This window comes from Podarcis muralis, chromosome 11, assembly GCF_964188315.1.
Source record: "Podarcis muralis chromosome 11, rPodMur119.hap1.1, whole genome shotgun sequence".
In the NCBI taxonomy this organism is placed as follows: Eukaryota; Metazoa; Chordata; class Lepidosauria; order Squamata; family Lacertidae; genus Podarcis; species Podarcis muralis.
In genome coordinates, this window is record NC_135665.1 from 4,476,854 (window position 1) to 4,502,312 (window position 25,459).

Consider the following 25,459-nt stretch of genomic DNA (forward strand, 5'->3'; position numbering starts at 1 on the left):
ACCGGTCTTGAAATGCCCACATTGGCTCCCAGTACATTTCTGAGCACAATTCAAGGTGTTGGTGCTGACCTTTAAAGCCCTAAACGGCCTTGGTCCAGCATACCTGAAGGAGTGTCTCCATCCCCATCATTCTGCCCAGACACTGAGGTCCAGTGCTGAGGACCTTCTGGTGGTTCCCTTGCTGCGAGAAGCCAAGTTACAGGGAACCAGGCAGAGGGCCTTCCTGGTAGTGGCACCCGCCCTCCCAGGGCGGTCAAAGAGAAAAACAACTACCAGACTTTTAGAAGACATCGGAAGGCAGCCCTGTTTAGGGAAGCTTTTAATGTTTAATAGACTATCGTATTTTAATATTTTGTTGGAAGCCGCCCAGAGTGGCTGGGGAAACCCAGCCAGATGGGTGGGATATAAATAAATAAATAAATAAATAAATAAATAAATAAATAAATAAATAAATAAAATTATTATTATTATTTTCTTGTCAGGGGAGTAATAAAGTCTTTCAACAAAAGGGTATTGTTGTATTACAAAAACACTTAAGAAATAAATTTCAGCAAGCTGCAGAGCAACTATACTGAAAGGTCATCTATTAGAAATATGCTTACCCCAAATTCTGAACTCTGAAGATTTTCCGTTCCTAAAAACAAACTACCTGTATATGTTACGCTGTCAAAATAACTGTTATTTTGCGTCCTAGTTCTAGATCTATGTATTAAGAGTGAAAATCAATCTCCTGATCATCTCAGAGCATCTTAAATAAATTTAAAATAAATTAGATCGTAAAACTTCGACTGTAATTTTAAAATCAATGCTCAGTACTTCATTGACTTGTTAATGGGGTGTATCTTTGGAAAAGTTATGCTGATAAGAGCACAGGTGTCTTAAAGATTTTGGCAGAATGCCTTTCTTTATGGACAGCATGGGAAAGCTTCAATCAAGTTTCATTGGGGCAGTGGTTTGGGTGTTTTAATTCTAAAATGGAAGCACTTTCAAACAAAAGAAATTTTAATCGGTGGCGGGATAGAGAGCAGCAGGCATTGAGGCTCGCCGGGCTGCCTCTTTGACGGAGATGCATGGAGCGGTAGTTCGCTTGGGGCGGCTCACATGTGCATTGCCACTGAAATGGTGTGCATGTGCCGTGTCTTGTGACTGATTATGTGGGGAGGGGTCAGGTGCATAGTGTGGAGGAGCCAGGGGGCCCATGGCCCCAGATTTCTGAGGGGGCGCATCCAGGTGCCCCACTACAGACTCCCTCATTAAGGCCAGAGCCATGGAGACACAAGCCAAGCTGTGCCCGGGCCAGGCCTTCGGGACTGGTGCAACAGGCTCCATTCACCCTCCGCCCCCGCCCAGCGTGCATGTGCCCGCCCCAGGTGCTGGCAACCCACACTACACTGCTTGGCAAGACTTACCTGCCCCCTAATACTTTATTCAAGTTGGCACCCCTGCCTCTGGGCAAGGGGGCAGGATAGTTCTCTTGCATTGCCAATGGCCCTCAACTGTTTCTTAATGGCCCTAGTTTGGCCAGGTCATTTTGCAAAGGCTAGCCCAGGAATTCCTCTGCATCATGTATTTCTCCCTCCACATCCCAAATAAACAAATTCCTACCATTTATTCATTTCTAGGGTTTGGGGGTGGGTCTCCCCCCCCCCAAAGCTATAACGATATTATGTGCCTTAAAAACACATCTAAATTCAATATTAATGTATAATTAATATTAACTGTATAACTTAGCCTATCTTATGTTTACTTTTTAGTGCACTATATATTCTGTTTCGGTTAGTCATAGGGTAGGGACATAGTGATAAAACGGCAACTGGTTTGTTTCACACAAAGCACTAAGTCGTGGTTTATTAAACCATAGTTTGAGTGTTCAAACCGCCTGGAAGTTTAACTATGATTGTTTACTACAAACAAACCACAATCTGAAACCGTGTGGGACAAGTTATGGTTAACGTGATTTGTTAAACGACAAATGACTTAACATTAGACGTGAATCAGTTTGTTTACCTGAAATCTTGCTTAGCCCCCACTCTCATTTCTGAGATTTTACTAAGCACCATCCTTAAATGTTTAAGCCTATATTTACAGTCTTCTGTAGAGAAACACAATTTTAAGGGAAAGCGAGGGTGGGTGGGTGTCAGGGCAGGTTGATGCAGAATTTCATACCCAAAAGTAATTGGTGAACGACGCCATAGTCCTGAATCTTATAACTATATATGGTAAAAATGGGCCTGGTCTAGTTGGAGGGAAACAATTTGCATTCTAATAATGGAATTTGAGGCTAATTCTCTGTTGCATGTTCTTCCTGACCCTGCCAGATCTCTGAAAAGTATTCTTCATAGATTTTTTAAAAGTTGAAGAACAGTTGTATAACCATGCTAATAAAATAAAATTTAAATCGAATCAATTATCAAACCATGTTGGTCAGCACTTGCATCTGAATGTAAACCTCATCTCTGGCAGCTATACAAATAAACACTTCAAGGAACACACTGCAGTTTAATGGTATTGTTCCTGCCATTAGCAAAATAATATACTGTATTCTGATGGTCTATGTGTGTGTTTTGAATGCAGCTATTTATGGACATAGGAACTTTTAGCTATGCCGACCCAAAGGACATGTTGAATTTTTAAACTTTCAAATTCCAAAAATGATGGGTTGCGACATGACTTGGGAATTGAAAATATATTTTGGATATAAATATAATTTAGTTTTGCTTGGTAAGTTAAATTGTGTAAAATTGCATCGAAATAAATAAAAATGATTGCCAAATACTTGCAGCTACGTTATAATTACTTAGCATTACCTGACATTTTCAGAAGGTAAAATTTATTTGGTTTTCCGAAAGCAATTTATGTACTTCTTCATCAAATGTAGACTTACCATGCTAAATGTTGCCCAGGTGGAGGTCCATCTGTCTATCACAATGGGTCTAGCCTAGAGGGAGCATCCACAGATATTATTGAAAAGCATTTAATTAACTTTGGCTGACCCCCCATGTCTGTCATGCATGATCTAGTTGAGATTCCTGCATTGCAGGGGGTCGGACTAGATGACCGGGTTCCCTTCCAACTCTACAATTAAATATAAATACTTTCTTTTTTAAAAATACATAGAAACGTGTAAATAACACCCAGAGGGCTTTAGGAATCTTGACGTGACATCGACGCACCCGGGATTTAAAGGGCTGTGCAGCAGACGGCAACCCTCCCCTGGCTTGAAGCGCCGGCTCCGCTTTAACCCGTTCGCGGGTCCCACGGATCTTTAGGGCGGCATCACCCGCTGCTTCCTCGCCACTCCCTTGGGGCAGAATCATGTCGACACGCGGCTCCCCGTTAACGTGAGGAAGGACAAGGCGCCCCCGCGGAGGGCGGCCCTGGGGGGCTGCTGGGGGCGGGCGGAGGGGGCAGTTTAACCGACGCCACAGTCTCGCGCGACGCAGAACGCCGCCCGCCTGACGGAAAGGGGGCGGGAGGCCGCGCGTGCGCGCCGCCGCCAGCAGCCTATCTTGGGCGCTGCCTGGCTGGGCGAAGGGAGAGGCGGGAAGAGAGTCCTCATGGCCGGCCCTCGGTAGCGCCCCAGCGTCCCGGTGCGCCTGCGCGGCAGGGCAGGGCCAGTCTGGCTCCACAGCGCGCTGAGGCAGCGGGCGGCGGCGGCGGAGACCTGTGTCCGGCGGGCGGCGCGGCGGGCGAGCCCGAGAAGGGGCTCCTGCGCCTCCCTTGGCGTCCTGAAGGCGGAGCGAGGCTCGCCGGGAGCCGCTGCCCAGGATGGTGTTCGAGTCGGTGGTGGTGGACGTTCTGAACCGCTTCCTGGGCGACTATGTGGTGAACCTGGACAGCTCCCAGCTCTCGCTCGGCATCTGGGGAGGTGAGTGAGGGGCGAGGCCGCCCTTGCCCGACCCCTCGCCCTCCAAGGCGCAGAGGCGGCGCTGCTCCTCCTCCTCCCGAGGCCGCCCGGGGGCGCCTCTCTGCCGGTGCTGCTGCGTGAGGGAGCCCAGGGCGGCCGTCCTCGCTGTGGCTGCCGGACGAGTCCCCTCTCCGGGCCCGCCCGTCTGGCCGGCGCTCCTGCGCGCTCCAGGCCCTGTCACGTGCGCTGCGCCTCCGCGCGCCTCGCCCTCCCCGCCTCGCCGGCCGCAGCTCTTGCTCCCGGGTCGGAAGTTCGGGTGGCCAAGAGCCCTGGCCGTACCGGGCGGGTGAGGCAGGAGCACGTTATGGGCCAGCTGCTCGCTCCTTTCCACGCCCTGCCCAGCTCGGCTGGGTCGAGTTCTGGACTTGGGGTGGAGCGGAAACAAACAAAAACCCACCCGTTGGCACTGCACGGTTTTTTCTGGGTATATCTGACCGCTCACTTCGTGGAAGCAAAGCATTCGATGTATTTTTGAGCCACAGCTGTTAAAAAAAAGTTTCATTTGCATCCATCTGCCCTAATCTCTCTGCAGTTTATTTCATATCCATCCTTTCTGCTTTTCAAGGAACTCATAAAGTTCCCAGGCAGCATTCCACTCTGATCATATAAAGAACTGCTTAGTTTCAGCGAGGTTGCAGTACTACAGTATTTGCTTTCTTTTAAAAAGTGGAATACTGTATATAGAAATTAGTGTGTATTTGTATGATCATTCTGCATCATTTTGGTCCCTCATTTTGTGATACTAACCTCTCAGCATTTTTGACAAGGCAGCTGCCATGCTGCTTCACTGCATTATTGAAAACAAGTAATAAGTGCTTTTTAAAACTGTATCAACTACATTTGCCACAAATGAGTGACTGTTTTTTAATGGGGCCATTGCTTTACTAAACTTTTTGTAGAAGGAAAGAGAAACACTGAAGGCTGCTTTTACAGATTACCACTTTAGCAGGTAGATCCTGCAGGTCTGTAATGTGTATGTATATTTAAAAAGCTGATGTGACTCTATATATTGGCATAATAATAATAACAACAACAACATCATACATTACATACAATAAGCAGATGGCTCTCAGCCACCTGTATCCATTGTGTACATCTCATGTAAAAGGGAAACACATGGCTGCTTCAGATGTTGCAGGTCTGTAATGTATACTGGCTTTGAATGCAATAGAAGGAGTTATGTACAAAATGTAGACAAACAGGTTTTCCATCTTGTCAGTGTATTGGCATGGTTCGTTTCAAACAAGCAGCACAAAATTCGGTCTAATCTAAGAGGAGGCAAATTCTGGCAGCTGCACTAGTGTGAAATAGGGTCACATGTAAACCTAAATCAGAATGGTTACTCGGCAAGAGTTGTCTTGAGGTATTAATGCCCGGATCTTCAGTATATAGCTTGCAACTAAGCCAGATGAATCTTGAAAGCTGTGTGTAAAAGTGCTTGTATTTAAAAGTATCTTTAAAGTGTTGAGTGAAAATAACTGTTGGGAACCGAAAAAAGATAAACAGTTAAAGTAGACAGCTTTGTCTGAACTCTGCAGTTAACAAGAGGACATGCTGTGCCTATGTATAGTAAAGGAAATTCATTTTTTCCTAGATTTAATGTAATGTCTCTTAAACCTTATGTGATATTAACAGTAAAATTAGGAAGTTTGCTTGACAGAGTTAATCTGTACCTTCAGTTCCATCCACAGAATTGGCACTATTACAGGTGTCATGTAATACTCAATATGTGTAAGAACCTAATCGTCTAGTGTGGAACTCTATTGATATAAAGCAGGTGCCTTCAATATATTCTTTTCAGTGCCTGCTAAAAACATTCTTGTTTAGTCAAGGCTATCCAGATATGCTTAGAAAAGCTGATGTGAATTTTAATCTGCTTTAGTATTTTAACTTCTTGTCTGTTTTAATTTATTGTATTTCCCCCTGATTTTATGGTGTTACCTTTTTGTAAACCGCTTTCAGTTTACCACAACCAAGCCGTGTATACATAAGTAAGAGTTACAAGGTGGTTCAGTTTGGTTAGCACATTTAATTGGCATAGGATCTGGGCTCATAATTTAAGAGGTAGAGGAGTAAACAAGAAACTGGCCTCAGTTGCACATGCTCTGGTTATATTCTAGACTAGGCTACCAGAATGTTCTTTGTGTAGGACTTCCTTTAATAACAGTTCAGAAACTTCAGCTGATGTAAAATTCAGCCACTAGAAATCTTCTGCAGACTACTTGGTTTGATCAAAATTGAACTAGTTATCTATTTGGTTCCAGGTTTAGATTAAAGTGCTGGTGTTGACCTTTAATGTTCTGAATGGCTTGAGACAAGTTCTTAGGTCCAAAGATCAGCCTGAGAGGCCGTGCAGTCTGGGCTACCATTAAAGTTGATCAGGTTTGCAATATTAGGGCCCTTTTAATAGTGACCCCACACTTGTGGATTTTTCTTCTTTGAGAATTGCACATAGCCTCACATTTGAGGTCTTTAACTGGAACTCATCCTGATAATGTGGACAAGGTGCTTGCAATAATGCAGCAAACCATCTGTTCCCTCATCCCTTGTCTGTCATGGCAGCCTATAGTTTCTGAGGGAGTATGACTGGGTGGATCCATGGAATAGTAAATACATCTTTGTGGGAAGGAGAGATCCTGGCTATCTTTAAAGAGGCAATGACTTGACACATCCTGAAAAAGCCTACCCTGGACCCATTGGCTTGTGACAACTACCACCTGGTTTCAAATACCCACTTTCTGGGAAAGGTGATTAAGAGGGTTGTGACCCAAGGGTAACCAAATACTCTTGGATGAAACTGATTATCTTGACCCATTCCAGTTGGGGTTCAGGCCTGGCTACGGGACTGAAATTGCCTTGTTCCCCCTGACCTTAACAAGAGGACAGTGGGAATGTGACCATATTATTCTTACTAGATCTTTCAGTGGCTTTTGATACCACTGACCATGGTATCCTTTTGAACTGGCTATGTGAGATGGATATTGGGGGTTGTTGTTTTATAGTGGTTCTGATCCTATCTCCAGAGTCAGTTTCAGAGCATAGTGTTAGGTGATTAACTCTCAGTCCTCCAGCAGTTGTGCTGTGTGGTGCTGCAGGGTATCATCTATATGAAGATTTTGGTAGCAGTCATTTGGAGCTTTGGGGTGAGGTGTCATCAGTACCTTGCTAATACCCAGCTCTGTGTCTTTGTAACATCCAAATCAGGAGAGGCCGTGCAAAACCTGATGCCTGGTCAAGGGCAAGTTAACTGACATTGAATCCTGGGAAGATGGATGTTATGTGGTAGCCAGTTCCTAACTTGGGGTAATTTGTCAGTTGCCTGCTATAAAAGAGATTGATGTGTTTAAGTAGTTTGCTAATTACAATTATATATATATATTTCATAACAGGAGCTGTAGCACTTAAGAATCTTGAAATAAAAGAAAATGCACTGGTAAGTTCAGAGCAAACAAAACTTTTAACTATGTGCTGTTGTCAAGTGTTAACTTTGTAGTAGGCATGGCGAACCAGTGGTCCTCCAGATGTTGTTGGATTCCAACTCCCATCATCACCAGTCAGTATGGCCAATGACCAATGATTATTGTGGTCCAAGAGCGTATGGAGGACTACAGATCCCCTGTCCCTGTTCTTTAGTAAACGAACCAGTACAGTACAAACTGTGTTGCCATTGGACAAGTAATTTATGCATGTAATTCAAAATCTATTGAGCTTGCTGCCCTTTCTAAATCTTTTCTATTTCCTGACCTACTGTCTTAGCACCGGACGTGTGTTGCAGAGGAAAATGTAAGGTTTTAAGTCTATGCACATTTACTTGAGAAACTTAGCTTGGTGAGGCTTAGCTCTGAGTAAACCTACAAAGGATTGAATATATTTATATCCGTTTACATCATTAGGCCTTAGTACAAGTAATTGAACATAAATTCTCACAATTTTAAAGCTAGCAAAAACACTGGGGTAGTTTGAGACTCAGTCATAATAAGAATAAATCCATAAAATCCATGGAGCTAATATTAGTCATGACTATGTCCCACTGATTTCAGTGGGTCTACTCAATGCATAACTAAGTCCTGAGCCAACCTGCTCTATAGAACATAATATATAAAGCAATACAGATAAAACATGAGACCCAATAATCAATGTAAAATACAGCCAGAATTTTAAATTAAAAATGAAACATCTTTGAACAGATTTCACATGTATTTAAACAAATCTGGGCCCGTCTTTTGCAGCAGCAAAAAGCCAAATGCATATTTTAAACATTTTCCATGTTTAAACTCAAAGGATAATCATGCATATGGTTTAGTAAATTCTTTTTACTAAATGCATTAAATATATAATGTAAGGTAGTCTTTCTGTAGGGTCATCAGCAGAGTGGTCTCTTATTATAGCTTACAGAAAACATTTTGTATCTGCAATTCCAAACTGAAAACACAAAAACTTTTCTTAAATTAGCACATCAAAGTTCAATCAAATAAGCATGTAATATGAAATTTAATATTTGCAAAAAGGAACAAAGATCTTTATTTCACAATGCTTGCTAAATTTTGATGAATGTGAGTCATCATACTTAATATTAGCCTAAGATGGTTTGGAAGCCTTCTCCTGCAGTGTGGAGAAAAAGGATTCATGCCACAAGACGTACAGGACCCCAGCATTGTGACCCTCTATTAAAAAAAGGTGACCGCCATTATTGTATCAACTATAATACAATCTCCCTGCTGAGTACTGTGGGGAAAGCCTTGCCCGTGTAGTTCTCAACAGATTACCGTCACTTGCTGACAAGATCTATCCAGAGTAAAAATGCAGCTTTAGAGTTCAGCAGTCAGCAGTTAACATGATTTTCTCACTGCGCCAACTGCAGGAGAAGTGTTGAGAGCAGAGATGCCCCTTGTGCATCGCCTTCATAGACCTGACAAAGGCCTTTCACCTTGTCAGTTGAAAATGACTTCACACTGCTGAACAAGATAAGATGCCCACCTCACAATATGATTGTGTCCTTCCACAAGAACATGCACAGCACCATCCAGTATGAGGGTTCATTATCAGACTCCTTCCCTATAAAGAAGTGGCGTGAAACAGGGCTGTGTCCTCGTGCCAACTCTCTTTGGCATATTCTTTCCCCTGTTGCTCTCCTATGCCTTCAAGGAGTGATGGGTTCTTATCTGGGAGATATTGTTTGTAGATGATGCAGCTTTGACAGTGCACTCTGAGGAAGCTCTACAGAGACGCATCAACTGTTTTGCCCAAACCTCCATGGAGTTTGGCCTCACCACCAGCAATAAAACTGGATTCCCACAGATTCCAGATAGCACCCACCTGGAACTGTTGCTGTTGCTCTTGGGGAGATTGCCAGAAGAAAATGGAATGGTTCTCCCATAACACATGGGGAAAACCATATTTTTCTCTATGCAGTCATCCTGACAGTAATGTAACATCATAGGAATATAGAAAGCTGCCTTATACTGTCAGACCAATCCTCCATCTAGCTCAGTATTGTCTACACTGATTGACAGTGACTCTTCAGATGGGTCTGCAGGTTCCAGATACTAGTGAAGTAAACTGGGACCTTTGTCATGCACAGATTCTGTACCCCAGAACTACAACCTTCCTTGTGAAAGTTCATAAGTTTCCATTGCCAAGGATGAATCAAACTGAAACTACTTGTTTCTGTAAGTGAAATGGCAATACAGTATATATGAAATAAACATTTGCACAACTGCAGAAATTCACTCAGGGACATGCTTGCAACACGCAGCTGTGTGAAAAAGGCTGGGTAGGGAACCCATGGATATCTGGGTGGTGCTGGACTACAAATCACAGCATTCCGCACAACTAACCATTCTGGCTGGGGCTATTGAGAAAGTCCAACAATATCTGCGGGGCCACAGGTTTGCCAGCTCTGATCTATGGAGTATAAAGTGAACACTGGCATTATAAAGGGGAACAGAACAAGAAATCTCTGACTTCCTAACGCTTCACAGAGTGAACATCATTAGAGTAAATAAGCAGAACGGTTTGTGCATAGGCACTGTATGTATGTATGATCTAGACCCTGTTAACATGATCAAGAATCCAGCTTTTTTCAAGGTCCCCAGTCATGCATGGAGAGTCTGTGCATGGACAGACAATATACACGTGAGTTCTGTGAATTATGCTGAATGAGTGTAGTCCAGAGACAATGGGCACAATCCCACTTATTTTGTTTTCATTAATTCTGTGTTGTCACATCGTATCCAGGCTCTTGGGCTCACAATATTTGACCAACGTAGTTGGTACCAGAAAGTTGTCTCACTTGCTGCATGATATTTAATTATTTATCTTCAAAGTTGAAAAGCAGTAAAATATATGTGTATGGTTTGTACTGTTAAAATAACTAATTTTGTTGCTGAAATAACTTTTTTTTAAAAATTATCTTTACAGTATCAGTTTGATGTACCATTTAAAGTTAAGGCAGGGCATATTGGTAAGTTGAATTCTATCATATTTTGCTGCAATAAACAATTATTATATTTAAAATTGTATTTCTAAAGACTTGGAGTTGGGTTGATTTTAGTTTGTTATTCTATTTTATTGACCTGTATTTGAATAAGCAGTTAATTGTTGACTTATTAGATTTTGATATATTTAGGATTTGAACATTTACTATGCAATACCATGCCTGGGACATGGGTGGGCGCTGTGGGCTAAACCACAGAGCCTAGGACTTGCCGATCAGAAGGTCGGCGGTTCGAATCCCGGGGACAAGATGAGCTCCCATTGCTCGGTCCCTGCTCCTGCCAACCTAGCAGTTCGAAAGCACGTCAAAGTGCAAGTAGATAAATAGGTACTGCTCCGGTGGGAAGGTAAACAGCGTTTCTGTGCACTGCTCTGGTTCACCAGAAGCGGCTTAGTCATGCTGGCGCGTGACCCGGAAGCTGTATGCCAGCTCCCTTGGCCAATAAAGCAAAATGAGCGTTACAACCTCAGAGTCTACCACGACTGGACCTAATGGTCAGGGTCCCTTTTTACCATGCATGTCTACTTGGAAGTAAATCCTATTGACTTTAGTAGGACTTTATCTCAGATAAGTGGAATGGAGGGAGGCAGTCTTAGTTGAATGTGCCCCTAATTAAAGAGGAAACAGATTAAAAAAGTAAGAAATGATTGTTCTTAACACAAGTTCTTATAAAAACAGTAGATGCCAGATGTCATCTTATAGACGAAGCATTTCACCTTGTCTTGCACACAGAAAGCATGTTTTTCATTCACATGCAAATTTTATTCATATTTAATCAACTAAAATCCATATGATTAATTGGTTTATTCTGTAATCCTACTCCAGTTTACCTGGAAATAGGCTAATTGAACGCATTAGAACAGGGTTAGGGTACCTCTGGCTCACAGGCCAAATTTGGCCTGCCAGGCCATTTAAACCATGCCAACCTGCGCTACATCTGATGTCATATGTGAAGTCCGGTATGATAGCGAGGCAGCTGGATTGGCTACTGCTACAGGCACCAGGATTGAACTCCTGCTGCATCAGTTTATATGCAGGGAGTTCATTCCTGATTGGTTCAGGTGCACTAGTGAGTTTCCTGTGGGGAACTCGCTGGTACACTTGAACCCTGCAGAAAGGAATGAACTCTGTACATCAGCTGATGTGGCAGGAATTCAGTTGTACTTGGTCTCTATCGCCTCCCATCCTCATGGGCAGCTTGAACAGTTGGGTGGGACAACCTACCTGACAGTCACCTGAAGTCTCTTTATGATGTCAGATGATTGACAGGTGGGTGGTCTCCCAATGTTCAAAGTTGCCATTTGGGGTGGGGGTGGGGAGATAAAGATTTGGCTCACGAAGCCATTAAGGTCCCCCTTCCCCTGGCAAAAAATAATAATATATGAGTAAATATTTATTTATTTTGTTTAAAGCATTTGTATACAGTGGTGCCCCGCAAGACGAATGCCTCGCAAGACAAAAAACCCGCTAGACGAAAGGGTTTTCCATTTTTGAGTTGCTTCGCAAGACGATTTCCCCTATGGGCTTGCTTCGTAAGACGGAAACGTCTTGCGAGTCTTGCGATTTTCCCCCGCTCCCCCCTTTTTCTAAGCCGCTAAGCCGCTAATAGCCTTTTAGCCGCTAAGCCTTTAATAGCCGCTAAGCCGCTAAACCGCTAATAGGGTTGCTTCGCAAGACGAAAAAACCGCTAGACGAAGAGACTCGCGGAACGGATTATTTTCGTCTTGCGAGGCACCACTGTACTGCTTTTTAACTGACAATGCGCCCAGAGTGAGTTACAGAAAAACACACACCAACAAATACAGTTCCTCCTCTCGGGCAGCAATATACAAGGAAGAACTGAGGAGGACAGAGGAGGAAAAAAGGAATTCGAGGCACCATTTCTTAACATTGGAGTTCTTATAACTACTTGTGAGGCTCTGTAGCACGATAGAATATGTAAATTTAAATATTGATAGGATTGCATTGTAAGACTTCCTTATTTTGGTGTCAGCTCTACAAATAATTATTGAATAGCATTTTAATATGCAGTGTAGTTTTATTTGTTGTGGACTATTAAATGTCCCATTTTCATACAATTTCATTGTAGGTTAAGCATTCAGTTATTTTTGTTCATTAAATGTTGCTTTTCATTGATAGGTTATAAAGAACCCCGAATTTCCCAATTAATACAGCTTTGGACCTAAAAGTATATATAAACACGAGAAAATGCACATTTCATTTTAAAACAGCTATTTTCTTACTTCCAGAATAATTTGACCTTTTTGGGCAACTTGCAGTGCATGATGACTCATAGTAAATTGGTTTATAACTGGCAGTTTACAAATGACATTTAATTTACAGAAAAGATAATGTATCTTCTTGGTTTTCTCATTCTGTTACATTTATCTCTGAAATACATCCTTTCTATTATATCAATAAAAAATTCTTGAATTCTGATTGTTTCTTTATACCTTTTCTGTTTGTTTCATATATATTTTTCTTGCTTTCTTCATTTGGGGCATTATTTGTTTGCATTTATTACATCTATCAGATGTCAAGGAAATAAACAACTATCTGAATTTTAGAAGACATCTGAAGGCAGCCCTGTTTAGGGAAGTTTTTAATGTTTGATGTTTTCTTCTGTTTAATATTCCATTGGAAGTCGCCCAGATGGGTGGGGTATAAATAATATATTAATAATAATAATAATAATAATAATAATAATAATAATAATATAATATTGGAGAATCCTATCAGATATTGTTCGCTTTAAAAAAAAATCAGAGCTGTTTGGTTTCCAGTATGATTAAAGCAGCTTTAGATTGTGGCTTTTTATCTTTTACAAATCTAATTAGAACATGAATATTAATCTTTTTAGACTTCTGACTATGAAATGGTGATTCAGACTTTGTGTCTGCAGTGGGAAGACTGTGGGATGATAGAAGTGTGAAGGAAGGAATGATGCAACCTGCAGGAACTTCATTAGAACAGGACAAACATTTATTTGCACAACTTCTTTGCATTTAGAAGCACCATCCTGTCTACTGATTGAAGCAGGATGAATAAAAATAGCGGGTGATGTGAACCATCTGTGTGACATGCTAGTGACATGACAGATGAGATCTGGGTTGTACGTCTTGACCCTTAGGATCCCTTAAGGCAGGGATGGGGAATCTTTTTCTCTCCACTAGTCAGTTCATTATAATGACCTGTCTTGCAGACCAAAATTGACAAGTGGGTAGGGCCACCCACTTGTCAGTCAAATGACATCGTAATGATCTCAAATTATTTTTCTGTAGTCAGGAACATCAAAGCACTTCACAGACAGCAGGGCCCTACTAAGTGATTTCCCCGTTTTGTTTTAGTACTGTATCCCTACACCCCTTATGTGATGACAGGTGTAGGGCAGGTGGGTGTGACTTGACCAAAATGACTTTGCGGGCCAACTGGGGAAGCTTGGTGTGCCAGGTCTGTGAATCAGAGGTTTTCCACAGCTGCCTTAAGGCGACTGTTAACACTCAGCCCTTGCTGTTTTCTTTTTTTAAAGAGTCAACTTCAAGTTATGTTGTTAGTGTTAATGTGTAGTGAGGCCCTGATTGTGTAAAGCATTGTGATAGTAGGATGTTATATTCCTTGGTTTAAATATGCATTTGGAGATGTTGTATTGGCTTAACAAGTGACCAGAAACAGGGTTAATTTTATTTATAAAAATAATTAATGTGATTAAACATAATACAAATATTTGCAGTAAGAGTATATGTTCCTTTGTATTCATAGGTCAACTGAATTTGCAAATTCCATGGAAAAATCTTTATACTCAACCAGTTGAAGCTGTTTTAGATGAAGTTTTCTTACTTATTGTGCCTACAGCCAGTAAGTAGATTTGTTTCTTTATGTAACTCTGTAAGATAAAATCATGTTTATTTGATTGAATTTCTTTTTGTTTTTATCCATGCAATAGTTTTAGTCAGTATGATCTATATATCAGATATTACCATGTTTTGACAAAACAAATCTTCCCCAGTGAGTTGAAAATGCTGCCAGCCTTCCCAAGTTACCAGCCAACAATTTGGCTGGTAATATTCAGTATTGTCAATTGTCTAGGGTCCATTACTAATGCCTGAGCTATCTTACTATGCCTAGTTATATGGTTCATTAAAGAGCAGGTTACATCCCTGTCTAGCTCTGTGGAGTGGTTCTTCCTTACTCTGGGATGGTCATTGATTATAGGAGCTGCCAGTGTCTGTGTACTAAGAGCATTAGTATAGCTTTGCAACTAGGAGTAGCTGGCAGAGAGGGGCATCTTTCCTCTTTAACCATGACTAGCAACCTTGGCTTAAGCTTGTGGTTAAGCACGAAAGACCTTAATCATGAGGCAACATGTTACGTTTAATCTTAAGTGCTTTACTTACTTCAAAAGCCTGGTGAAGAGCAAAGCAGCTGCAATCTCCTCAGGATCCAGCATGTTCAGGCTAAGCCCTTAGTGCAATATGCAAATTGAGCCATTGTTGGACTCTAATTCTCATCAGCCCCAGCTAGCATGGCCAATGATAAGGAATGAAGGGGGTTGTAGTACAACAATGTATGGAGGGCCATAGGTTCCCCAAACCTGTTTTACCATTGCATGCAGACACAGGAATGACTTTTAAGTAGCTTTCCCAAAGTCACAATCCTCATTAAAAATGAAATGGAATGTTTTGTTTTCGAAAGAAAAGGAATGCAGTGGCTTTTGGTAGGTTTCCCCTTACTCTTAAGAGTGTGGACCCTAAAGCACAAACACAGGATAGGACAAAATATAGAAATTTTGAAGTTACTTTGTGATTGAGAAATGCTATTAAACTGGATTCAGCACTAATATGTGAAAATGTCTTAAATCTTATAGCTTCGATTTGTTTAATAAATTATTTGCCTGTTTCATCACAACTTGGCTTTATTGTGATCTTAAAAATGTGAAGTACTGTATTAATTCATCCATTTTGTCAGGTATTAAATATGATGCAGAAAAAGAACTAAAGCAACAACTAGAAGCAAAGCAGAGAGAACTTCAAAGAATAGAAGATGCCAAGCAAAAGATCGCTGACATAAGTAAGGAAAAAGAAAATACCAATTTTTATTTGTGGGAGTAGAAGTTGCCAAACATCTAAAGCTGCAATTCTGTACCCACTCACCTGGAAGAAAGTCCCATTGATGGGACACACTTCTCAACAGAGATGTATAATATTGTGCTCTAAGAGTGATAAGATTTACTTTTCAGTGAAAGTGCAGAGGGATGAGGGTAATTTTTTTTAAAGGACTCTGGTAAAATTGAAAGTTGAAGCTGATGTTTTGTGAATAGTTGATTTTATGTTGTGGGTATTTATTACTCAACTGTGATTTATTTTAGAAGAGTCACATTCTGAGTCTTTGGTTAACCAACATTATTTTTTAATTGTGGTGCATGCTGTTGCTAAAGATAAGTGTGCCATGGTTTGGCTACACTTTGCTAAATCTTCTAAGAGGCACAACCCATTATGAATTATGGTCGATTGGTTTCCCATTTTGTGAATTATTTAGGTAACAATAAGATCTCAAATAGTTATTTGTAATACTAACATGGGGTCATTCAATATCAAATGGTCCAATTTTTGATGATTTTCTTTACCTCGTTTTGTCAAATTTTCTTAAAATTTTGTACACTTGTTGAACAATTGGAACTAAGTTTAAATCTAAAAATTTAATATTTTATCTCATTCTGTTTTTGTGTTATGAGAGTTTTAATTAAAAATAATAATAATGACAATTTTGGCCTTGCCGGACAAGCCTGACTAGCTTTCCAGATACCTTTTAATTGAATATCTTTTTAAAGATATGCCTGAAGTAATTGATAATATGGTGTGAAGTCTTGTTTATTCTGTTACATTTTATTCCAGGAAGACCTATTTATCCTAAACAACAATGTAAAATACAGTATCACCTTGACTTACGTTACCCTCGGGTAACGTAAACTTTGGGTTGCGAAAGTGGCAAACCTGGAAGTGTTTTGCCTCACGCACATGTGCAGAAGCACTCTACCGCGCCACACGCATGTGCAGAAGCAGTTTGTCCGGTTGCGGAAACCTTGGGATCCGACCAGAGCTCCGGAACAGATCCCGTCCGCAACCGGAGGTACCACTGTGTGTGTGGATATATCACTTAATGTGATCCCATTGAGATCCCAAGATGAAATTTTGCAAGAAGCTCATAGAAATATGAAATAATCAATACATTTTTGGGGAGATTTTTAATCATATTGATTTTTTAAATCACCTTCTAAAATTTTAAATTATGTAAATTAACTTTGAAATTTAAAGTAAGTTCTTCATGTGCCATGTCATATTAAAGCCCATGAAGTTCTGAAGAGATTGGTATATTTAGTTTGGAAATATCTCAGTTCTGGGCTGAGCGTTTAAGGTTTTTGTGTTTGGCAAGGCCAAAATTGTCATTTTGAAAAAAATTCCAACTCTCATAACTCAAAATGGGATGAGATAAAAAATTAAAAACAGAGATCTGGGACCTTCTCTTATACTACTTTGAGGAAAGTGAAAATGAAAGTACAGTGGTGCCTCGCAAGACGAAATTAATTCGTTCCGCAAGTCTCTTCGTCTTGCGGTTTTTTCGTCTTGCGATGCACGGTTTCCCATAGGAATGCATTGAAAATCAATTAATGCGTTCCTAGGGAAACCGCCTTCAGACCAGGTCCGGGGACAGTCTGTCCCCGGACCTCTTCTGAAGGCTGGGGGGGGGGGAACAAGGGCTTTTCTTCCCACCCCCAGCATTTTAAAAAACCCCGGGACAGCGGAGGACTTCTCCGCTCTCCGAGGCGATTTAAAAGCCCCTGGGAAGGCAGGCAGGGGGGACAAAGACTTTCGCCCCCCGCCCGCCTTCAGAAGGTGTTCCCGCCCCCGCCCCGCTTCGGAACAGCTTTCCGAAGTGGGGCGGCTGGGGCAGGTGTCCCCGCCCCCCCTCCCCACTTCGGAACAGCTTTCCAAAGTGGGGCGGCTGGGGCAGATGTCCCCGCCCCCCCTCCCCACTTCGGAACAGCTTTCCGAAGTGGGGCGGCTGGGGCAGATGTCCCCGTCCCCCCTCCCCACTTCGGAACAGCTTTCCGAAGTGGGGCGGCTGGGGCAGGTGTCCCCGCCCCCCCTCCCCGCTTCGGAACAGCTTTCCGAAGTGGGGCGGCTGGGGCAGATGTCCCCGCCCCCCCTCCCCGCTTCGGAACAGCTTTCCGAAGTGGGGCGGCTGGGGCAGGTGTCCCCGCCCCCCCTCCCCGCTTCGGAACAGCTTTCCGAAGTGGGGCGGCTGGGGCAGATGTCCCCGCCCCCCCTCCCCGCTTCGGAACAGCTTTCCGAAGTGGGGCGGCTGGGGCAGATGTCCCCGCCCCCCCTCCCCGCTTCGGAACAGCTTTCCGAAGTGGGGCGGCTGGGGCAGATGTCCCCGTCCCCCCTCCCCGCTTCGGAACAGCTTTCCGAAGTGGGGCGGCTGGGGCAGATGTCCCCGCCCCCCCTCCCCGCTTCGGAACAGCTTTCCGAAGTGGGGCGGCTGGGGCAGATGTCCCCGCCCCCCCTCCCCGCTTCGGAACAGCTTTCCGAAGTGGGGCGGCTGGGGCAGATGTCCCCGCCCCCCCTCCCCGCTTCGGAACAGCTTTCCGAAGTGGGGCGGCTGGGGCAGATGTCCCCGCCCCCCCTCCCCGCTTCGGAACAGCTTTCCGAAGTGGGGCGGCTGGGGCAGGTGTCCCCGCCCCCCCTCCCCGCTTCGGAACAGCTTTCCAAAGTGGGGCGGCTGGGGCAGATGTCCCCGCCCCCCCTCCCCGCTTCGGAACAGCTTTCCGAAGTGGGGCGGCTGGGGCAGATGTCCCCGCCCCCCCTCCCCGCTTCGGAACAGCTTTCCGAAGTGGGGCGGCTGGGGCAGGTGTCCCCGCCCCCCCTCCCCGCTTCGGAACAGCTTTCCGAAGTGGGGCGGCTGGGGCAGGTGTCCCCGCCCCCCCTCCCCGCTTCGGAACAGCTTTCCGAAGTGGGGCGGCTGGGGCAGGTGTCCCCGCCCCCCCTCCCCGCTTCGGAACAGCTTTCCGAAGTGGGGCGGCTGGGGCAGGTGTCCCCGCCCCCCCTCCCCGCTTCGGAACAGCTTTCCGAAGTGGGGCGGCTGGGGCAGATGTCCCCGCCCTCCCTCCCCGCTTCGGAACAGCTTTCCGAAGTGGGGCGGCTGGGGCAGGTGTCCCCCCCCCTTCGGAACAGTGTTTTAAAATGCTGGGGGTCGGGAGCGAAGCGCTGCCGACCCCCAGCATTTTAAAATCTCCCCGTGTCCCGGGAAGATTTTAAAATGCTGGGGGTCGGGCTGCCGACCCCCAGCATTTTAAAACCTTCCCGGGACACGGGGAGATTTTAAAATGCAGGGGGTCGGCAGCGCTTCGCTCCCGACCCCCAGCATTTTAAAACCTTCCCGGGACACGGGGAGATTTTAAAATGCAGGGGGTCGGCAGCGCTTCGCTCCCGACCCCCAGCATTTTAAAACCTCCCCGGGACAGAGACTTCTCTGCTGTCCCTTGGAGATTTTAAAATGCTGGGGGTCGGCAGCGAACGCTTCGCTCCCGCCCGCCAGCATTTTAAGATCGCCCCGGCAGGCGGGGGGAAGGCAGGCGGGGGGGAGCAAAGACTTTTGCCCCCCGCCGGCCTTCAGAAGAGGTCCTCTTCTGAAGGCCGGCTGTGGGCAAAAGTCTTTGCTCCCGACCGCCAGCATTTCCCTATGGGCTTTCGTCTTGCGATGCAAGCCCATAGGGAAATTCGTCTTGCGAAGCGCCTCCAAAACAGAAAACCCTTTCGTCTTGCGGGTTTTCCGTCTTGCGAGGCATTCGTCTTGCGGGGTACCACTGTAATGTAAAATGGTAAGGTGAAAGTCCTTGGATCACTTGACATGGAATGACCCATGGAACCTGTCAGTTTGATGGGGATATTTCTCCTTCTGCATTCATCAAATTCCATGTAGGTTTTGTGGTATGCCATGCTGAGAAGGTAGAGGTTGAGTACCTGGATGCTCTTAAACAGTTCAGTAGTATAGACACTATCTGGCACCTTTGTCATGCTATGGCCACTCTGGCTCAAATGTGGGAGGTAGTGGGGAAAGTATGCTTTTTATTCCTAAAAGGGCAGCAACCTAAATATCCTAGATCCAGCTCTACTACATTTGCTTTCTTATGCAGTTTTAACATGTGCATAGTCATTACTGTGAATTGCAATTGCTTTTCAGTGGGTGAGCTATTCAACAGTGTGTTTCTACAGGGTGAGTCCTTTAAAAAAGGCCCTCGTAGATACAGAGTACACATGTTCCACGGGGCCTCTTTTAAAAGACTCACCCTGTATAATTGGAAGGGGTAGAACAAAGGTAACCAATGTTACACCTTCAAACATTTTGGTCTATAACTCCCTTTAGTCCCAGTCAGAGGAGCCAAGTTGAGAGGAGTTGCAGAAGGGCGGGGGGTGTTGTTGTTGTTGTTGTATATGACAGGCATGGAATTATTTATTCCTGCCTTAAAACATAAGGAGGCACCCAACAGAACAACAACAAGAAGAGCCCAAATCACACCTGCAATTTAATGTCCTAATATTACTCCTATTAGGTCTCTGGTTAAAATATATTGAATTTAAGTACATCAATTTGCTAATCAGTCAACATTGGTTAAGTCTCTGTAGAGAATATCCAATGTTAGCCATACTCAAAGTAGACCAATGTGTATTGATTTCAACGGGTACTCTTAGTATCACTAACACTGGATGCCATTCCTTATGCTTAATCATACTAGGTATTCATTAGTTGTACTTCAATTTAGATAAACCAGAAGAGAAGCAAGACACTTTCATAGAAAAACTAATTACTCAGGTCATCAAAAATCTTCAGCTGAAAATTTCTAACATCCATATTCGCTATGAGGATGATGTAAGTATTTGTGTATGCAATATCTATAAATAATTCAAGATGTGGTTACAGATAATTTGTTATCAAACTTGCAAGCCTACAAAGAAACTGAACATTGCACTGCTGCAGGGAATGACTGTTAGCTTTCTGCATGTGACTGTGCATGATTGCAGTTTGGAACTCTCCGGGAGAGGTCAAAATAGTATGTTAATTTTTTATGCTTTGGGATATTTGGAGGAGAAAAAGCATGAAGCTACTCTATTAATCTATTATTTTTGCTAGGCACTGTTCCCAAATCAAAATAGATAAGGCCCTGTCATCATATTACGAGCCAGTTTGTGGATGGAACTGGAAAATGAACACTTGCTGTCTGTGGCAAGTGGATCAGGCCCAAAACACACATTTTAGGAATCTTTTTTTGCAAAAGGGATTGTAAGAATACCTGGATGAAAAACCAGACCACAATCTTGGATCTTCATTTGCAAGGACAAATGTCCCGAGGACTCCATGTTTGTCTTTTGTAGCCAATGTAGCATCCTGTAGTCAATGAAAGCTTAACATTCTTGCAGTGGTGGTCTCATTTCTTCTTTATCGTTACATTTCCAACATTTATTTGGCTCTGAAATTTTTTTGCTAATTTACTTGGTGTCAGGTACCATCTACAGATCATTTTCATGTAATTTCCCTTTTAATTTACTGGCTGTGACCCACATCTCTTACCCAACAGATCATTGCTGATTTTACCATTTCATCCTTTGGTTCCCATTCCAACAGTAATTTATACATCTTAGATATTAATTTATCACTGTTTTCTATCAGATACTTTGCAAAATGTGAATTCTGATGAATGAAACCACATTTTTTACCAGCTTTGAGCGTTTCATTTGATGTTATTGTAACCAGTCTGTCACCTGGGTACCAACATCTTCAAACTTCTTCAATTTGACTTCTTGCTCCATAAAGTCCAAAAGTTCCTTATATGTTGTCCATCTCCTTCCCAGGTTAAGTTTTTTTGTGAGATTGCGTCAATTGGAGATAGCCATAAGGGTGTTTTTCTCTCTAGCAGGTTTTTATACTTCTCCCAAATTCTCTGTATATTTTTCCTAATGACATTCTTTTTTAAAAATGAATTTACCTTTACCATATCACAAACATGCATTCCAGCCAAAATTCATACCATAACCTTCCAGATCCAATAACTGAGTGTTTTCCAACATTATCCACTCTTTTAACCAACACAAACATGCTGCTTCATATAAATGAAAATCTGGCAATGTGAAGCCCCCTCTTTTCTAGCATCTATTAATATTTTATATTTTATTCTGGGTTTCTTCTCTTGCCAGATAAATCTAAAAATATTCTTCCGCCATTCTTTAAAGCAGTCTGTATTGTTAATTATTGGAGCGGTTTGAAATAAAAACAAGACCTTAGGTAAAATGTTCATTTTTATGGCTGAAATCCTTCCCAACATAGATCATTTCATTCTCCCCTACATTTCCAGGTCTTTAAAAAACTTCTTTCCATATTTTAACATAATTATCTTGAAATATATTGGGGTTTTTAGTTGTTAGCCATAATCCTAAATACTTCACCATTCTACTCTCACATGTTTTATATTTGCATTTGCTCTTATTCTTGCTGCTAGTACTTCAATTCTAAAACAAACAGTAGAGGTGATAGTGGGCATCTTTGCCTTGTGCCCTTGGAAATCTGTTTTGTTTTATTAGATAAATAGTCACAAATCTTAAAGTTATCTTACCCAAGTTGCAAATCGTGTCTGTTTTGGTGAATAACCTTTTTTGTTTATTTTCAGATTACAAACAAAGATATTCCGTTGTCATTTGGTGTCTCACTTCAAAATCTTAGTTTACAGGTACATAACTTTCAACTACTGCTGCATAACCCTATTTTTATTTTTTTAATCATGTTCTACACTCAAAGGGACGCGGGTGGCGCTGTGGGTAAAAGCCTCAGCGCCTAGGGCTTGCCGATCGAAAGGTCGGCGGTTCGAATCCCCGCGGCGGGGTGCGCTCCCGCTGCTTGGTCCCAGCGCCTGCCAACCTAGCAGTTCGAAAGCACCCCCGGGTGCAAGTAGATAAATAGGGACCGCTTACTAGCGGGAAGGTAAACGGTGTTTCCGTGTGCGGCTCTGGCTCGCCAGAGTAGCTTCGTCACGCTGGCCACGTGACCCGGAAGTGTCTGCGGACAGCGCTGGCCCCCGGCCTCTTGAGTGAGATGGGCGCACAACCCTAGAGTCTGTCAAGACTGGCCCGTACGGGCAGGGGTACCTTTACCTTTTTTACACTCAAAGGTAGATTTTTTTGAACATGCAATAATGATTAAATTTGCAATATAAATTCTTCAGAAAATGGAATGTTATAACAAATGGTAAAACCCACTATTAATACAAATATTTTGGTTTTTGGTAGTTCCCCTTAGGAAATACATTTTTATAGCTTTGGGGCAATCATAGAATGCTTTTTTGAAAAGATATCATAATGGAATGGGCTTGTCTAGGGAGTGGAAGAACTGTGGTGTTACTCACCAGGGATTTCACAGATATCAGTAGCCAATGGAGACTGAGACACCTGCTGGCCACATTCTGCTAAAATAGATGGGGCAAGAGGCAGAAGAGGGTGAAGCAGCTAATGTAAATTTTACCTTTGTACACTAGACTTGTTCCATGCACAGTTACATAGTTGTCTCTATATGATAGCCAGGCAGGAGATTGAGGACAAATTCCTACCTTACAAAAACATTCGTGGAAGGTGCAAAGCAGTCCCAGTGAGGCTGTGGCATGGAGAGAGTCCCAAGGGTGAGCTAAAGGAGACTGGAGGGCCACATTCAGTCCCTGGCCTGAGGTTTCCCACCTCTGCACTCAACTATGGTTTAACAAGATGTGAATGAGCATTGCTTTCTTTTTGACTCATACAATCAGGAGGACAAGTTTGGAAGGTTTTGCTTCCACTTTCAGTTAACCATAGCTTGCTGTGTCACCGACTGATGAAGTGTAATTCGCATTAACTATGGTTAGTCTAAAATAAGCCAATTTCAAGCCATGGTTTTTGAAGCTGACTTGTTTTTATCTAACCATAATGAATGCTTATCACAGTTTGTCAGCTTGGGTGACATGATAAGCTGTGGCTTATCAAAAGTGGAAGCTTTGCAAACTCAGCTTTGGTAGTGCAGGAGGGGAGAGCGGAACACTTCATCAAGAACTGGACCAGACTCTGTTCATAGAATCATAGAATTGTACGGTTGGAAGGAACCACAGAGTTCATCTAATCCAACCCCCTGCAATGCACATCACATCATAGCTGTCAACGTTTCCCTTTTTTAAAGGGGCATTCCCTTATTCCGAATAGGATTCCTCGCAAGTAAAGGGAAAAGCTGACAGCTATGCATCACAGCAGTGTTCACATCACAAAGTTCAGTGTGATGTGATGCAACTGATAAGCCTACTAGCCTGTTAGGTGGCCAGGGAGGGGGAAGTGCATTTTCTCAAAAATTTAATATTGTGCTTTATTGTAGGGAAATTTTTCAAGCTCAGTTGATCTTTGTACAGTATTAGCCATGTGATTTTTAAAATGTGTTTATACTAAAAATAGAATTCAAGAGATAATTTTGTAGTGCTTCTTTCATAATAACTTTCTGTTTGTCTTCTAGACTTCAGATCAAAACTGGAATCCATGTATACAGGATGCATCTACTAAATTGTTTTATAAGGTAAGTCTTAGCTTGGAATGCTTCCTGTATAAATGTGTGTTCAGAATGTAATATAAATAGCGTATTGCATATTGCAGTTGCATATTGACAACCTTTCTAAATGCAAATCAGTTGCTGTGTGGAAAATCACATTTTGTTGCAATACAAGCTTTCCATAAACACTTCTGAACGTATCTGAAGAAGTGTGCATGCACACGAAAGCTCATACCAATAACAAACTTAGTTGGTCTCTAAGGTGCTACTCGAAGTATTTTTTTTATTTTGTTTCGACTACGGCAGACCAACACGGCTACCTGCCTGTAACTATAAACACTTCTGTTACTCGCATTTCAAATTTTCAGTAGCTACTGTTTTGTTTTTCTTATCCTGTCTGTTGTATTGCATACTGGTAATTTTAAATTACCAAAAGGCAAGCATAAAGTTTATTTGCATTGGTCGGAATCCATTCGCTCGTTGGGTATGATCTCAACACTCTGCCCTGATATCGACTGCTTTGGCTTAATCCATTTTTATCTACCCCTGCTTAAATTTAACAGCCATTTCCCCCCTCACATAATTGTAAATTACCAAAAATCAACATAAAGTGCTTCCTGTAGGTTAGATGTTTTACATATGACTTCTTAAAACCATTAAATTTTGGAAGGAACTAAGGTGCAACCAGACTAGCTGGTTTTGTGGCCACTTAAAGATATTTTAGAAGGGTTTTTAATGTAATTTATGTTAGAGGTCAATGACGGACTGATTGTGGGTAAACAAGCTGAGACATACTCCAGATGAGATGGAGGTTTTGTTGATTCAGTGAATGGCCCATCAAGGAATAAGTGTTTAACCTATTCTAGATGTTGAAGGCAAATCTTTTGCATGCCTTGGTTACATCCAGATTAAGATACTGCAGTACATTCTTTGTTGGGGCAAGTATCTGGAAAGTTCAGTTGTTGCAAGGTTGTTGTTGTTTGTTTGTTACTTTATTTACAGCTGAATGCCAAACTGAGCTTCTAAGTAGTTTAAAAGCATAAAAACAATCCCACCACACAGTGTTAGAAGCTGAGATATGAAAGCTAGGAGCTAAATGGCACCTTAAACCTAGGTTATGGGCAGTGGTTTTTTCCTGGGGGTACGCAGGGGTACGCATACCCCTAATCATTTTGTAAATCTACGTTTGGCCTTATTGAGGGGCAGTATTTCAATAGGAGTAGGAAAATGAGAGTACCCCTAAACATTTTTAAGAAAAAAAGCACTGGTTATGGGCGCCACAATGGAGTCTCTAGGCGTGCTTTTTTATAACAAGAATACAAAGCTGAAAATGAGTGAACTGCAGCTAAAATCTTGTGTTCATTTTTCACATGGTCTAGTCCTCATCTGAAGACTGCAAAAAACAAAGCCATACTTCCCCTTCCCACTCCCCCAATATTCTTATGAGGGTC

At 42.8% G+C, this 25,459-nt stretch overlaps 1 protein-coding gene across 3 annotated transcripts in view; it reads left to right on the top strand.

Moving 5' to 3' along the window:
* Positions 1-3,631: 3,631 nt before the first annotated feature.
* Positions 3,632-25,459, top strand: part of VPS13A (vacuolar protein sorting 13 homolog A) — a 136,961-nt gene continuing 115,133 nt past the window's right edge. For all 3 annotated transcript variants that reach the window (XM_077935994.1, XM_077935995.1, XM_077935996.1), the window contains exons 1-8: positions 3,632-3,868; positions 7,297-7,340; positions 10,328-10,370; positions 14,163-14,258; positions 15,369-15,470; positions 20,224-20,330; positions 22,123-22,182; positions 23,976-24,035. In XM_077935994.1, the coding sequence (XP_077792120.1) occupies positions 3,769-3,868; positions 7,297-7,340; positions 10,328-10,370; positions 14,163-14,258; positions 15,369-15,470; positions 20,224-20,330; positions 22,123-22,182; positions 23,976-24,035 (612 nt within the window). In that variant the 5' untranslated portion in view covers positions 3,632-3,768. The remainder of the gene's footprint in view (positions 3,869-7,296; positions 7,341-10,327; positions 10,371-14,162; positions 14,259-15,368; positions 15,471-20,223; positions 20,331-22,122; positions 22,183-23,975; positions 24,036-25,459) is intronic.